Source organism: Misgurnus anguillicaudatus, chromosome 11, assembly GCF_027580225.2.
Source record: "Misgurnus anguillicaudatus chromosome 11, ASM2758022v2, whole genome shotgun sequence".
Classification (NCBI taxonomy): domain Eukaryota; kingdom Metazoa; phylum Chordata; class Actinopteri; order Cypriniformes; family Cobitidae; genus Misgurnus; species Misgurnus anguillicaudatus.
The window spans coordinates 1,565,111-1,577,279 of NC_073347.2; the positions used below are offsets into that span (position 1 = coordinate 1,565,111).

The following is a 12,169-nucleotide window of genomic DNA, read 5'->3' on the forward strand; positions in this document are numbered from 1 at the left end:
ATATTATGCAGTGCCCAAAAATAGTCCCCTGCTATTTATAGTTACCAAGGGGACTATTTTCGGGCATTGCGTAATATTATTGCTCCTGCTGCAGCCATGGTAAGGCAGCAAAGTCCTTGATTATTACACTAGAATGAGAGTACAGTCCATATCAGCCTAGAAAACCGCAACAAAATTATTTTCTGTTGGTCCCAGTACACGATGTAACCACAGAAGAGTCAAGCCCCAAATAGGAAAAATATTAAAACTCTTTGCTTATTTTCTGAGCGCGACGCCAATGGTCAAATCAGATTCAATGGATCATGCCAAGCCATGCCAAAAGTACTAGCACCAGACCCGGAGATCAGCCGAATGGACTCCAAAACGGCAAAAATCAAATGTTCAACTCAAGGGGAGCTGGAAAATGAGCCTAAACAAAGATAGCAAACCTGCTGCTCATGCGTAAATAGACCAAAGTGCTATTGCTCATTTCTCACACTAAATGAACTAAAATGTGAATTATAAAACGGCCCGTTCTGGTTCTTCATTCTGATTGGTTGAAACACGTTCTAAGCCGTGATAAAATACCCCAGTAACCTCACGGTTTAGACCACATTACATAAGTATGCCACGGTTGCTGCGTACTGATTTATGAAAATAAACACCACACTCTTTAATCATATTTTTAATGTGTCTACTATTGTACAATTAATGGCGATATCAAGATAAATGTCAATAAATATTGTTAAGTCACCTAATCAATAAAGAGAAAACGCTTTCCTGAGGAGTTTCTAACTCAAATTCATATTTCCATTATCCACTAGATGGCGATCTTACCCAACTTAAACACTGACGCATTCACTCAACACTGGAAACACCGTGTAGTACCGTTCATGGTTCTGAATCTGATCTCTTACAAAAGTTATTCACAAAAATGGAATTATCTCCGCTTTTAGCTGAACATTTGAGAGGTGATAAGAGAACTAATGAAGGTAGGATGAAACTTTTTTTTTTAAAGTGGAGCCTCTGTTCTTTCATTTGATATTTTATGTTTATTTAAAGAAGATAATTTTTCTGTAAGGCATTCAACTAAAACTGGGTGGCAACTTAAAAAAAAAAAACGCTGACGGGGAAAGAGTCGAAGTTAAGCATGCATATTTACCACGCATATTTGATCATCACTTCAACAGTTGCACGATATAATTGTTAATGTTTATTTTAGATGAATGTTGATTTATAAAAATAAACACCACAGTCTTAAATCATATTTTCATTGTGTCTTTGCTGCGTCTGTGTTTGTTGGGAACTGCGCTCTGATGCAGACACACTTTGGGGCTTGCTTTAATAAATGCGTAATACTCCTAATTAAAATATCTGACAAAAATCTTCTTTTATATCATTTATAAGTAAAGATACTTTACCTGGTGAACCTGGGAGACCTGGATCTCCAATTTCTGACCTTCCTTGTCTTCCTTTTTCACCTTTCTCTCCTGGATCACCTAAAAACATAAAATTGTATTTTGTGCACTTGTTTATTCAATATATTATTCTAGATAACTACACAAACACTGAAAAAGTTGGATCAACTTAAAAACTTAATACACTTGGTTACACTTAAAAGTACATTTTTTTAAACTTAAAAGTTAAGTGAAAAATGTTTTTTTTAAGTTTTACCAATGTTGATCCAATTTTTCACCTTTTATTGTGTAGTATTAAGCAAATGTACTGTACATCTGCCTCAAAAGTCAAAAAATATTTCAGATTTTACTTTTACATTTATTTAGCTCTTGTAGCAGATCTCAATTGGGACTTCTTTATAGTTTTTTTTAAAGTTTATAGTTTCTTGTTTTATTGAAAAATGTATTGACTGTACACTCATTTCCTCAAAATTAATAATACATAAATATGTTTACACACCAAACACAAACAGCTGCTCACTAGATGGCCAAAGTGTAGCAAATTGTTCACATTGTTTAAAGAAACTGGCATGTAATGAAAGCATGTAATGTGACGTGACTTCAGTATGTCCTGTTTCTTTTTCTGCTGCTACCACTACTTTATTCCCCCTTTATGTGAGATATATTAATTTCATTATTAAAATGTCTGACATTTGCAGGTCTGTCTGTGAAGTCTCAATCTAATGATGATATGAGGAGCATCAAAGTTTGTTTTCAACTTTTCTTACATTTTTGATGAATCAACCACATCTTCATAAGAAATCTGCTCAGGAATTGCAGAGTAAATTCCTATGATAACAGGTATGTGCAATCCTTGGTGCAAAGTAGAAATGAAAATGTAATACTTTAATTTACATTTTCCATTTTCTACAGCCCTGTTTTAAATACATATTTTAATGCTTTAGAAGTTGCAAAATTAAAATGGAAATGTATTACCCGAACTGATATAATGTGATTCACATTGTCAAGCAAAAACTGTAGCAAAATTATCATTTAAATGTAAATTTCCCTAAATGCATTTACATTTACAGGTGGGAAACTTGGGATTGCATTTTCATTTACACAGCGTGCAATGGATGTAGCAAAATTAAATTGGAAATGTATTAGCTGGATTGATTAGATGTGCTTTACATAGTCAAGCAAAAACTGTAGGAAAATGATCGTTTAAATGTACTTTTCCCAAAATGCATTTACATTTACGGGTGGGAAACTTGGGATTGCATTTTCATTTACATAGCGCACAACGGATGTAGCAAAATTCAATTGGAAATGCATTCTGAGTTGACCACGACCACGCCCCCGCCCTGTGAATCACTGCGTCAAGGCGGGGCCAACAACTCCCATTGCCTGGCCTCTTACGTGGGAAACATGGCGGCAGCAGGGCTGATTGAGAGTGTTATATTCGCTGCAGTGGCTTGTTTACCCACCACGCAAACCACGCAATTGCATGGGGCCTCGCAGGCTTGGGGGGCCCCCTACTGGCCACAAGGTGTGGGAAAGTATGTTACGTTTATTCAGACGCAAATCTAAGGTATGGATAAAGCATGCGCAAGCGAGAGATGTGCGAGTATGCACACAAACTAATATTTGCGTGCATCCTCATGAGGGCACATATAAGCTACTTCATGAGCGAAACTGTACGGGAAAGCGCAACTCTGCTCAGCGCGAACAAATGCAGCCAAACAAGTACTGGAACGAGCGCTCGCTCGACTCTCTCTGTGCTCTCGTAACTGCACAACATTCACTTGATGGTCAAGTCAAGTTTAAAGACTTCGGGCTTCACACATGTGATTGGTGGTTTGGTTTGATCAGTGGCACGCATCTTTTGTCCCACACTCGTACAGGTATAAACATGATAAAGACACCACGCAGGGGTTTAAATCATGTCGAAAATACATATAAGCCAATAATTTTTGTCATACCAAACTGTAACAATTTAGTGTTATTTTAAGCAGTGTAAAACAAAATAAACCAGCTTTATATACATCTCAATTCTATATACTGAATATTATTGTTGTGCAATTCAAATGAAAAACCTTGGGCAATGCTGGGGCATGGTGGTCCCTGGTTCTTGGACTTTGCTAAAGGCCCCAAAAATGGTAAACAAGCCACTGATTCGCTGACCGAATCATAAACGGAGAAATATTAGTATTTATGGAGATTATTACTTGTCTGTAGGTGACAGAACTACACTGTAAAAAATAAAAAGTTGACTTAACTTAAATTTTCAAGGCAACTTGCTGCCCAGCTTTTTTGAGTTTACTCAACTCTTGGATGATGTAGTTCACCTAACTCAATTTACTGAGTAATGTCAACTTACACCAAAAAGTTGAACCAACTTAAACTGATTAGGTAATAAGCAAATTTCTATGTTTACTCAACTAGTGACTAAGTTGGGTAAAGAGTAATTTAGTATATCCAAATTTAACTAATCACATGTTTTGGACTGTACACAGAAAGGTCTCATAAACAAAGTCTTTGTCTGACTTAAACCAGCGACCTTTTTGTTGTGAGGCAACAATAATGCGCGCTAACTCATTGTGCTGCCCTCTACACTGAACACACACTTCTCAATCATGGTAACAATGAACAAACATCATTCTTTAAAAATTACTCTAAATACAACATATAACTAACATTAACAACATAACAACAAAAATAAATCCAGCAAACATTAAAACCGTCATCTTTTTTTCAAATAAACACTGACTGTTACATGTATGTGAATGTATTTTTACGTTGAAAACATTGTTATTTTTTTATGATTTTAAAATACAGATAATGATGTTAACCTCACACGGAAAGAATGATAAAAGGTATATAGGCTATAACAGACTACTTCTTTATCTAGTTTGACATGTTTTTGTAGAAGAATAAACATTATCTGTTCCGGTGAAAGTCTTAATCCATTATTGCATAATTGTTAATCATCTAACAAGAATAACCGTGGTTTTACTACAGTAAGGTTTAAGGTTTTTTAAGCTGTTGGGTGGTTGGTTTTCGAAACCATCTTGTTGTAACCATGATTTTGGCTTTAACTATAGTAAAACTATGATTAATTTTCGTAAGGATCTAAGACTGAGTCATTGCTTGTTTTACTGTTTGCATCTCCAGCAATCCGGTTCATAAGAGCACAGCATATAATTGTTTTCTAAGTTTTGTTTCATTCTCCGTGTCTGTCTCGATTAGTTCTTCTGTTTTATCAGTAAAAAGAGGCTAATTTCTCATGATGCGGAGCACGACTAAATAACACGCAAGCAAGTGAAATCAGAAAACCCAGCGGTGTTAAATCTCGAAATAGGTTACTGCGAACCGAATGGCCAAAACAATTAGAAATACATACAAAATAATTTTCAGGTATACTTCTTTGCATAAAATAACACAGATGAAGTGATAACGCATTAAATGACCATTCTATATTATGCCTTAAACCTGCAGTGACACAAATTCAAATAGATTCAGATCGACTAGTCTTGCACACCCGTACATCAGCATATTGACCCGATCAGACCAAACGTACATTTAACTTTCTGTACCTTATACACTTTTATAGCAGAAGCGTATTGAAGGGTAGGCTATACTGACTGTACATCTTTGAATACTGTAAGAACATTTCCTTTAAATATATTGTTTGTCATATAAAGTGTTGAGAGATAATAATGTTTTTTCCACTGTTATTGCTTATTTTGACCTGTTAGTGTGGTTTTAAGAGTGTTTGGCGCATTTACCTCAAGAGTTTATTTCAGTAATATTGCTGTTTTATAATAATACAATTTACATCAATCCTGCTTCCTTCTGTTTATTCATTTCATGATACTGTTATGTTAAGTCAATATCAAGTCATATGCGGAATAATGTGTGCATCTTTGAATAACTGTAAGAATACAGTTTATTTGAAAAAATTTTGTCAACGTTTTAGAAATAATAATGTTGTGAAAATATGTATTGCCATATGAGACGTTTATTGCCGTTGAATAGTCTCGTCTATAATATGGAAATCATATATACGTAGGAAATATAATGTGGTATACTGCAAAGTTACACTGCTAATTTGTATTTATGATATATGTGGCGATAAATAAACCTTTGCAAATCTGCTGATTTGATCCATTCATTTCCTGACCACCAGGTTAAACATCATTAATCCACACTTACTAGTCTATCAAATAATATCTAAAGTATGTTGTTTTGTGAAAAAAATGATGATTTGTTATATTGTTTTTGCGCTTTTCCGCAGGAAGTGTCAATCACACGATTTTTTTATAGTCAAAAGCAGCGGTCAGCAGCCAGGCCCGGATTAACACAGTGAAGTGCCCCAGGGTGACCAAATTTCAAGTGCCCCCCCAAAACAAAATTCTACATTTTTTATTTATATATATTGAACTCTAGTCATTCAGGGCTCCAGACTAATTTTTTTGTTATTAGGAGCACTGTAGCCCCTGACTGAAAATTTAAGGAGTACTAGCAGAAAATTTAGGGCACACCTTAAATCAGCCTGCAATGCAATTATTCAAATTTTTTCTAAAATAACTGCATTACTGAAAAATACTAAATACCCACTAAACAGGACGTCGGATAGACGTGCAGATCATGTCTATATTGCGTCCGTCGGTCCATGACCAATTCTGGACATCTATTCGACGTCCAAACTAGGTCCACTATTTGGACGTCCAACCATGACCCTACTTGGACGTCATATTTACGGCAACATTTGACGTTTTAACTGGGTAATTTTTGGGACGTCATATTTACGGGTAACATTTGACGTTTAAACTGGGTAATTCTTTGGACATCATTTAAACATCTATGACAGGACAATGTCTATATTACATGATAAGGCATATAAAAATTTGTTTATTAACAAATATCAGCATTATTGTACCAACATGATTAATACTTACGGATAGTCTATATTATTTATACAGTACTTTTTTTGCTTTCTTGAATTATATTCAAATTCATCTAAATGTACAATTCACGAGTTCGCATTAACATGTAATAACTAGGGAATGAGATAAAGCATATTTGGCGTGCTGTCTGAGGAGAGGGCTCCGAGCTCGGAATTTTAGCCCGAACCCAGAGTACTCCCCCCTCTTTATCTGTGATAAATGAATCTAGATGAGAGTGAGGTTAGTCCTCCCGATGTTAGTTAAATAAACTTCATTTAAAAATCTGTAATTAAATGTGTAGTTCATTGTATTAAAATTATATGACCATACTAACAATTTAACATGAAAATATTGTCACATATTCTCATAATGTTGAGATCATAATGCAATAAGTGTGCCTTATGTATGATGTAAAGATATGGCCATGCAGCAGAGTGATTAGCGAGACTTGCTTGTGACCCAGAGATTGGTATCAAGAGTTCGAATCCTACGGCTGTCAGGAAATGACTGAAGTGTTTCGGTGTTGCAATGGATGGGTGAAGTGCAGAGACAATCATCTCTTTTCGCTTTTTTCATGTCTTTTTTCCTTACACGGAGGTCCTACGGATGTCAACCTTTAGACGTCGAACAAAAGACGTCACCTGGCGTTACAAAACAACCCCTTTTATGGACCGAATTCGGACGTCCAAAAATTACATGAAAAAGACGTCATTCCGGCGTCACTTTGCGCAGTTACTTACCTCTATGCAGTTGCTGCACATGTCATATGTAATTAATGAAACTTTTAGAATAGGCAGTTATGAAACAAAGAATCATACAACCCCCTTAACTAATTCTAGGCATAAGATACATACATATACAATAAGTACTATCGATAGCATACTGTAATGAGGTGAGTGGCAGGGCAATCTACATACTTGTATCTTTTACACGTTTCTCATCTTTTATCCGGTTTTCCTTAACTTGGCACTGATGTCTGAAACCTTTATTCGCATCTATAATGTTGTTGGTGTTAATGTAGGCTAAAAGTTCTCCCGCTCTCTTTGTCTCTCATCACTGCAATATTTAATTTTAAATCCGCGCCGGCGCGTCTCATCTCCTTGCGGTCCTGAGTGAGATGTGTTGATGTCACAGGTAGGGGTGAACCCAGGTGTAAATAAGGTCACGCCCCTTTCTCCACCTCGAGGAGATTCCCAAAGCCACCCCAATGACCAGACACACAAGGTAAGCATAAATTAAAATGTACTTTATTTAATTTACTTAAAAATAATAAATAGGGAAGGGAAAAGGGGAACTTAAAATAACGGCCACTCTAGGCTCTCCTCCTTCACCACCAACTGGATTTTCACACAGTTCATTCCCTTAGCGTTCACGTTGGCTCTCTCTCTTCCTCCACAGACGACAGCTCTTCGCTGATTACAGCTTGTTGGTAATTATGGCTTTCCTTCACAGCTCGTTTCCCTAGCGCTCACGCTTGTTCTCTCTCTTCCTCCACAGACGACAGCTGGGACACAGGGACACAGTGAATCGATTTCAATTGGTTCTCTCACCTCTTCGCTGACTACAGCTTCTGGGTAGGTATGGTTCTCTTCACAGCTCTGTGTCTTAGCGTTCACGCTGGCTCTCTCTCTCTCCACAGACGACAGCTGGGACACAGGGACACAGTGAATCGATTTCAATTGGTTCTCTCACCTCTTCGCTGACTACAGCTTCTGGGTAGGTATGGTTCTCTTCACAGCTCTCACAACACACTCCTCGTCCCTGTTGATCGGCAGACTTAACAGGTTATGCTGTACTTTACAGGGTGGCGGACTTACGATAGCTGGCTTACGCAATGCGTCAACTGGACAGTGGTTTCTATATGACGCCGGGGACCAAACCCTCTCGGCGAGCTCGTTGGTCTACAGAGGGGCGAGAACGTCACGCCGTCACACCGGGTCGAGCGCTGCCCTTTTCTCGATACCCGTTGGGCGATCAAAAAACTGGACCGGGGCGCCCCTTCGTAGAGACCTCGGGGCGGCGGATCTCCTTCGCCTCTAGCTCTGCGATGATGAAAATACACAGGTAAGGTAGCAATATTATTTGTAATACTCACACACCGCCAATTGCACAGTTTTTCACCGCCACTCCTAAACACAAGTCCGCCAAGCGTTTGGCTGCGAAAATACTTCAGGATGCCACTCCGTGATTTTAAGACTGAAACACACTCACAGCATAATCATATACAGGTTTGCTCTAGAACCGTTTTCCTCTTCGTCGTCCCGGGACGAGTGACTGGAGGCGGGGGTATGTCTGACAAGACACAGCAATCTCACTGCAATACACAGCATTACACAGCACCACTTCAAAGTGAAAATTTCTACATCCAAAGACTCACCCACCACGCTCAGTGCACACAATAGACGCCCGTCTTCCTTCACTTCGCTCTGGGCGAGAATATGGAGATGGTAACACGGCCTAGTGTTTGTTTTCGTCACTGTAGCTGTTTCAACACAAGGCCCCTTCGGCTCACCCACCACACTGACTCAGGGGTAGGGCCACCCACTCTCTCTTGGAAACACTCAAAAAGATATACAGGTCAAGTACATGCAATTCGCTTCCATAAATGGGTTATGTTACTCACGACTACTGCACTTTCTTCGTCTCACAATGGTACGTTTCTTCTTCCTTTGTTTCTCTCATCCAAATGTCAAGATCCGTTTGCTCTTCAACCTATAAGGTCTTCGGTATCTCCATCAACATAAATCCACAACACGAGACGAGAGAGAGAGCAAGTACAGCGATCAAATAAGCGTATTAGGCGAGCCCAACTCAGCGCTTCGATACACACCGGCAACACCAACAACATGCACGATTTCGGGGTGCTCCTTTTTAAAGATCCACGGCTTGCCTTCCTTTCGCCTCCTGTGGCTCTGTCCTCTTTCCGCTCGCTTCAGCGATCCCCGGATCAACAGAGCCTTCGGGCTCTTCAAAAGGTGCGTGTCTTTGTTTTGCCTTTGGCAAAGGAGCTCCCCCGTGTCAATTGCCTCTTGTGTACATCGCACCTTCACTTGTGTTCCTGTAGAGCTATTTATGTGTCTCATCAACCCCCAGCCTCCAATCACAGTTTGCTTCAAAGATGCTTCACACCTGTGGCTCGTAAAGCCCTGATAGCGTTGTCCTGGAAACCAGGAAGTGAGAAGGTCCGTCCTCGTATGTGGCCCGGTGGGGAAACCTTCCGGGCGGAACCAAAACTTCCCTAACTTTGGTTCCGCCCTTAAAAGATCGTCACCTTGTGACATTGACTTTACCTGGGCTGCGTACACCCATCGGTACAATCAACTGAGCGCGTGGTGACATACAACTATATACGCGTCATGCAAATGAGCGTTTAAAACCCGATTGCGCATTCCGTAGGTTTGTAACGGGTGCCCGCACATGCGCGAGTACGCGCAGTTTGGAGCCCTTGGTGCCCCCCATTGCCTGGTGCCCCAGGGCACTCGCCCAATCTCGTCTATGGATAATCCGGCCCTGTCAGCAGCTGCAGCGCACTGCAAACGGAGTGTGAAAGCACAAAGCGGCTGCTTGACAAATCTAACCGCATACATACTGCAATAAACACATCAAAGGCCAACAGGCTATGCCATTTGTTGAGGGGTCGCTCACTGATCCCTGTATTTTTGTAAATCCTAGACATGTTGGACCTGCCGAACGGGTTGAGCACTTTTATATACTGTTTGAGCAGAAAGGCTGCACAGTTTGACCAGCGGGAATCGGCCGCACATCAGGCTGCCAGATTGTGTTGCTAACTCGCAATGTATAACTATTATCAGACCGGCGTTCGCAGCCTCAAAACACTGCCGGTCTAATGGGAAAAGTCCCAACTCTCCCGATTGCCACTACGCTACTTGAATGCGAAGGCACAAAAGGCAGCCACAGGACAGTGCGAGGTGAACTACCAAACTAGATGTCAGCATCTGTTAATGCAAACAATTCGACGAGAGGATCAAACAACGCTGTAGTTCTTTCACCTACAGACACGTAATAATCTCCATAAACACTAATATTTCTCTGTTTATGCTTCACTTAATTGGTCAGCCCTGCTGCCGCCATGTTTCTCACATGAGAGGCCAGGCAATGGGAGTTGTTGGCCCCACCTTGACGCAGTGATTCACAGGGCGGGGGCGTGGTCAACTCGGAATGCATTTCCAATTTAATTTTGCTACATCCATTGCACGCTGTGTAAATGAAAATGCAATCCCAAGTTTCTCACCCGTCAATGTAAATGCATTTAGGGAAATTTACATTTAAATTATAATTTTGCTACAGTTTTTGCTTGACAATGTGAATCACATTATATCAGATCGGGTAATACATTTCCATTTTAATTTTGCAACTTCTAAAGCATTAAAATATGTATTTAAAACAGGGCTGTAGAAAAATGGAAAATGTAAATTAAAGTATTAGATTTTCAGTTCTATTTTGCACCAGGGACTGCACACACATACATGGAAAATGCAAACCCAAATACAGAAATGCATTGTCATTTTACATATTGCATTGTCATATTGTATATTACATTCTAAATTGAATTTAGCTAGCCATATGCTTCCATAGCCATGAAGCTCATCACACAACTGACCTACTGGCCTTCCTTCAATGTGATGCCCAGCCGATGTCTGACCAATGTCCACAAACAATTACATGCAATTAAAACAAATTTGAAAAGGTTTCCAGAATCAAAATCACCAATGTAATATGTAACGTGATATTGGTCGTGAGAGTGTAGACACAGTATTGCTCCAACTATTGCATTTCACAGCATCTGTGCAGGGTCCCATCAACAAATAATCACTGAACAATTTATGATTGGCTGTTTTTACTAGAAGGTGGACCTTCTTTTGCTAGAATGGCCATGTTGATCATTAAACAATAAGCCCATCAAAGTAGAAGCACTATGGCATCTTGTAATTTTCTGTAATCTTTGCTAATGGTCAGAGAGTTCATGTGTAGGACCAATACCTTTAATGCCAGGGATACCAGGCCGCCCAGATAAACCCCGCTGACCTTGCAGTCCATTGGAACCAGGTAAACCTGGGAAACCCTGTGAGCCCTGTGGTCCTGCAGGCCCCGGTTGCCCGGCGGGTCCCCTCTTCATGTAGCAGTGCTCACATCTTCTGTTATGATTGTGTTGGTTATTCAAAAGGAGTGCTGGAATCTCAGATTGAATCAAATACATGTACTGTTTGATGCATGGGTACACACTAAAAATGGCTCTGTTATTTTTTTACCCAAAATGGGTAAATATTGGACAGAACACATGCTGGGTTAAAAATGACCTAATGTTGGGTTGTTGTTATGCAACTATGGGGTAAATAACCCAGCAGTTGTGTTAAAACAACCCAGCATTGGGTCAATTTTAACCTAGCGGTGTGTTCTGTCCAATTCAAACCCATTATGGGTCAAAAACAGCCCAGCCATTTTTAGAGTGTAAGTATGTATATTAACTAATTACTTTTGCCTCAAACGTAATGACTAAGTATTAATAATCAATTATTAGGAGTATATTAAGAATTGGTAAGTACACTAAAGTGTTACTATTATTCTTATTAACTCAAAGCATTTCAAGTGAGAAGGATACATAAAAACATGCATAAAAGCATTTTTAACATTAAATCCACGATTGTATCATAATTGGTCTACAGTTTATAAACAGTATTTATTTCAATTACATCAGAAGTAACTGTAATTAAACTACAAAAAATAGAGTAATCCCTTACTTTACTTTTCAACTGAAACGTGATTAAATGACAGCACATAAATCCTCAGTAACTAGTTACACATGTAAGAGAGAACTACACTGAA

The 12,169-nt window shown here is 39.3% G+C and overlaps 1 protein-coding gene across 1 annotated transcript in view; it reads right to left on the minus strand.

Annotated features, from left to right (window-relative positions):
- The window catches only part of col21a1 (collagen, type XXI, alpha 1), a 114,171-nt gene that overhangs the window by 1,805 nt on the left and 100,197 nt on the right, over window positions 1-12,169 (minus strand). The window contains exons 27-28 of the mRNA XM_073872801.1: window positions 11,327-11,546; window positions 1,401-1,478 (exon numbers count right to left, since the gene is read on the minus strand). Coding sequence (XP_073728902.1) covers window positions 1,401-1,478; window positions 11,327-11,546 — 298 coding nt within the window. The remainder of the gene's footprint in view (window positions 1-1,400; window positions 1,479-11,326; window positions 11,547-12,169) is intronic.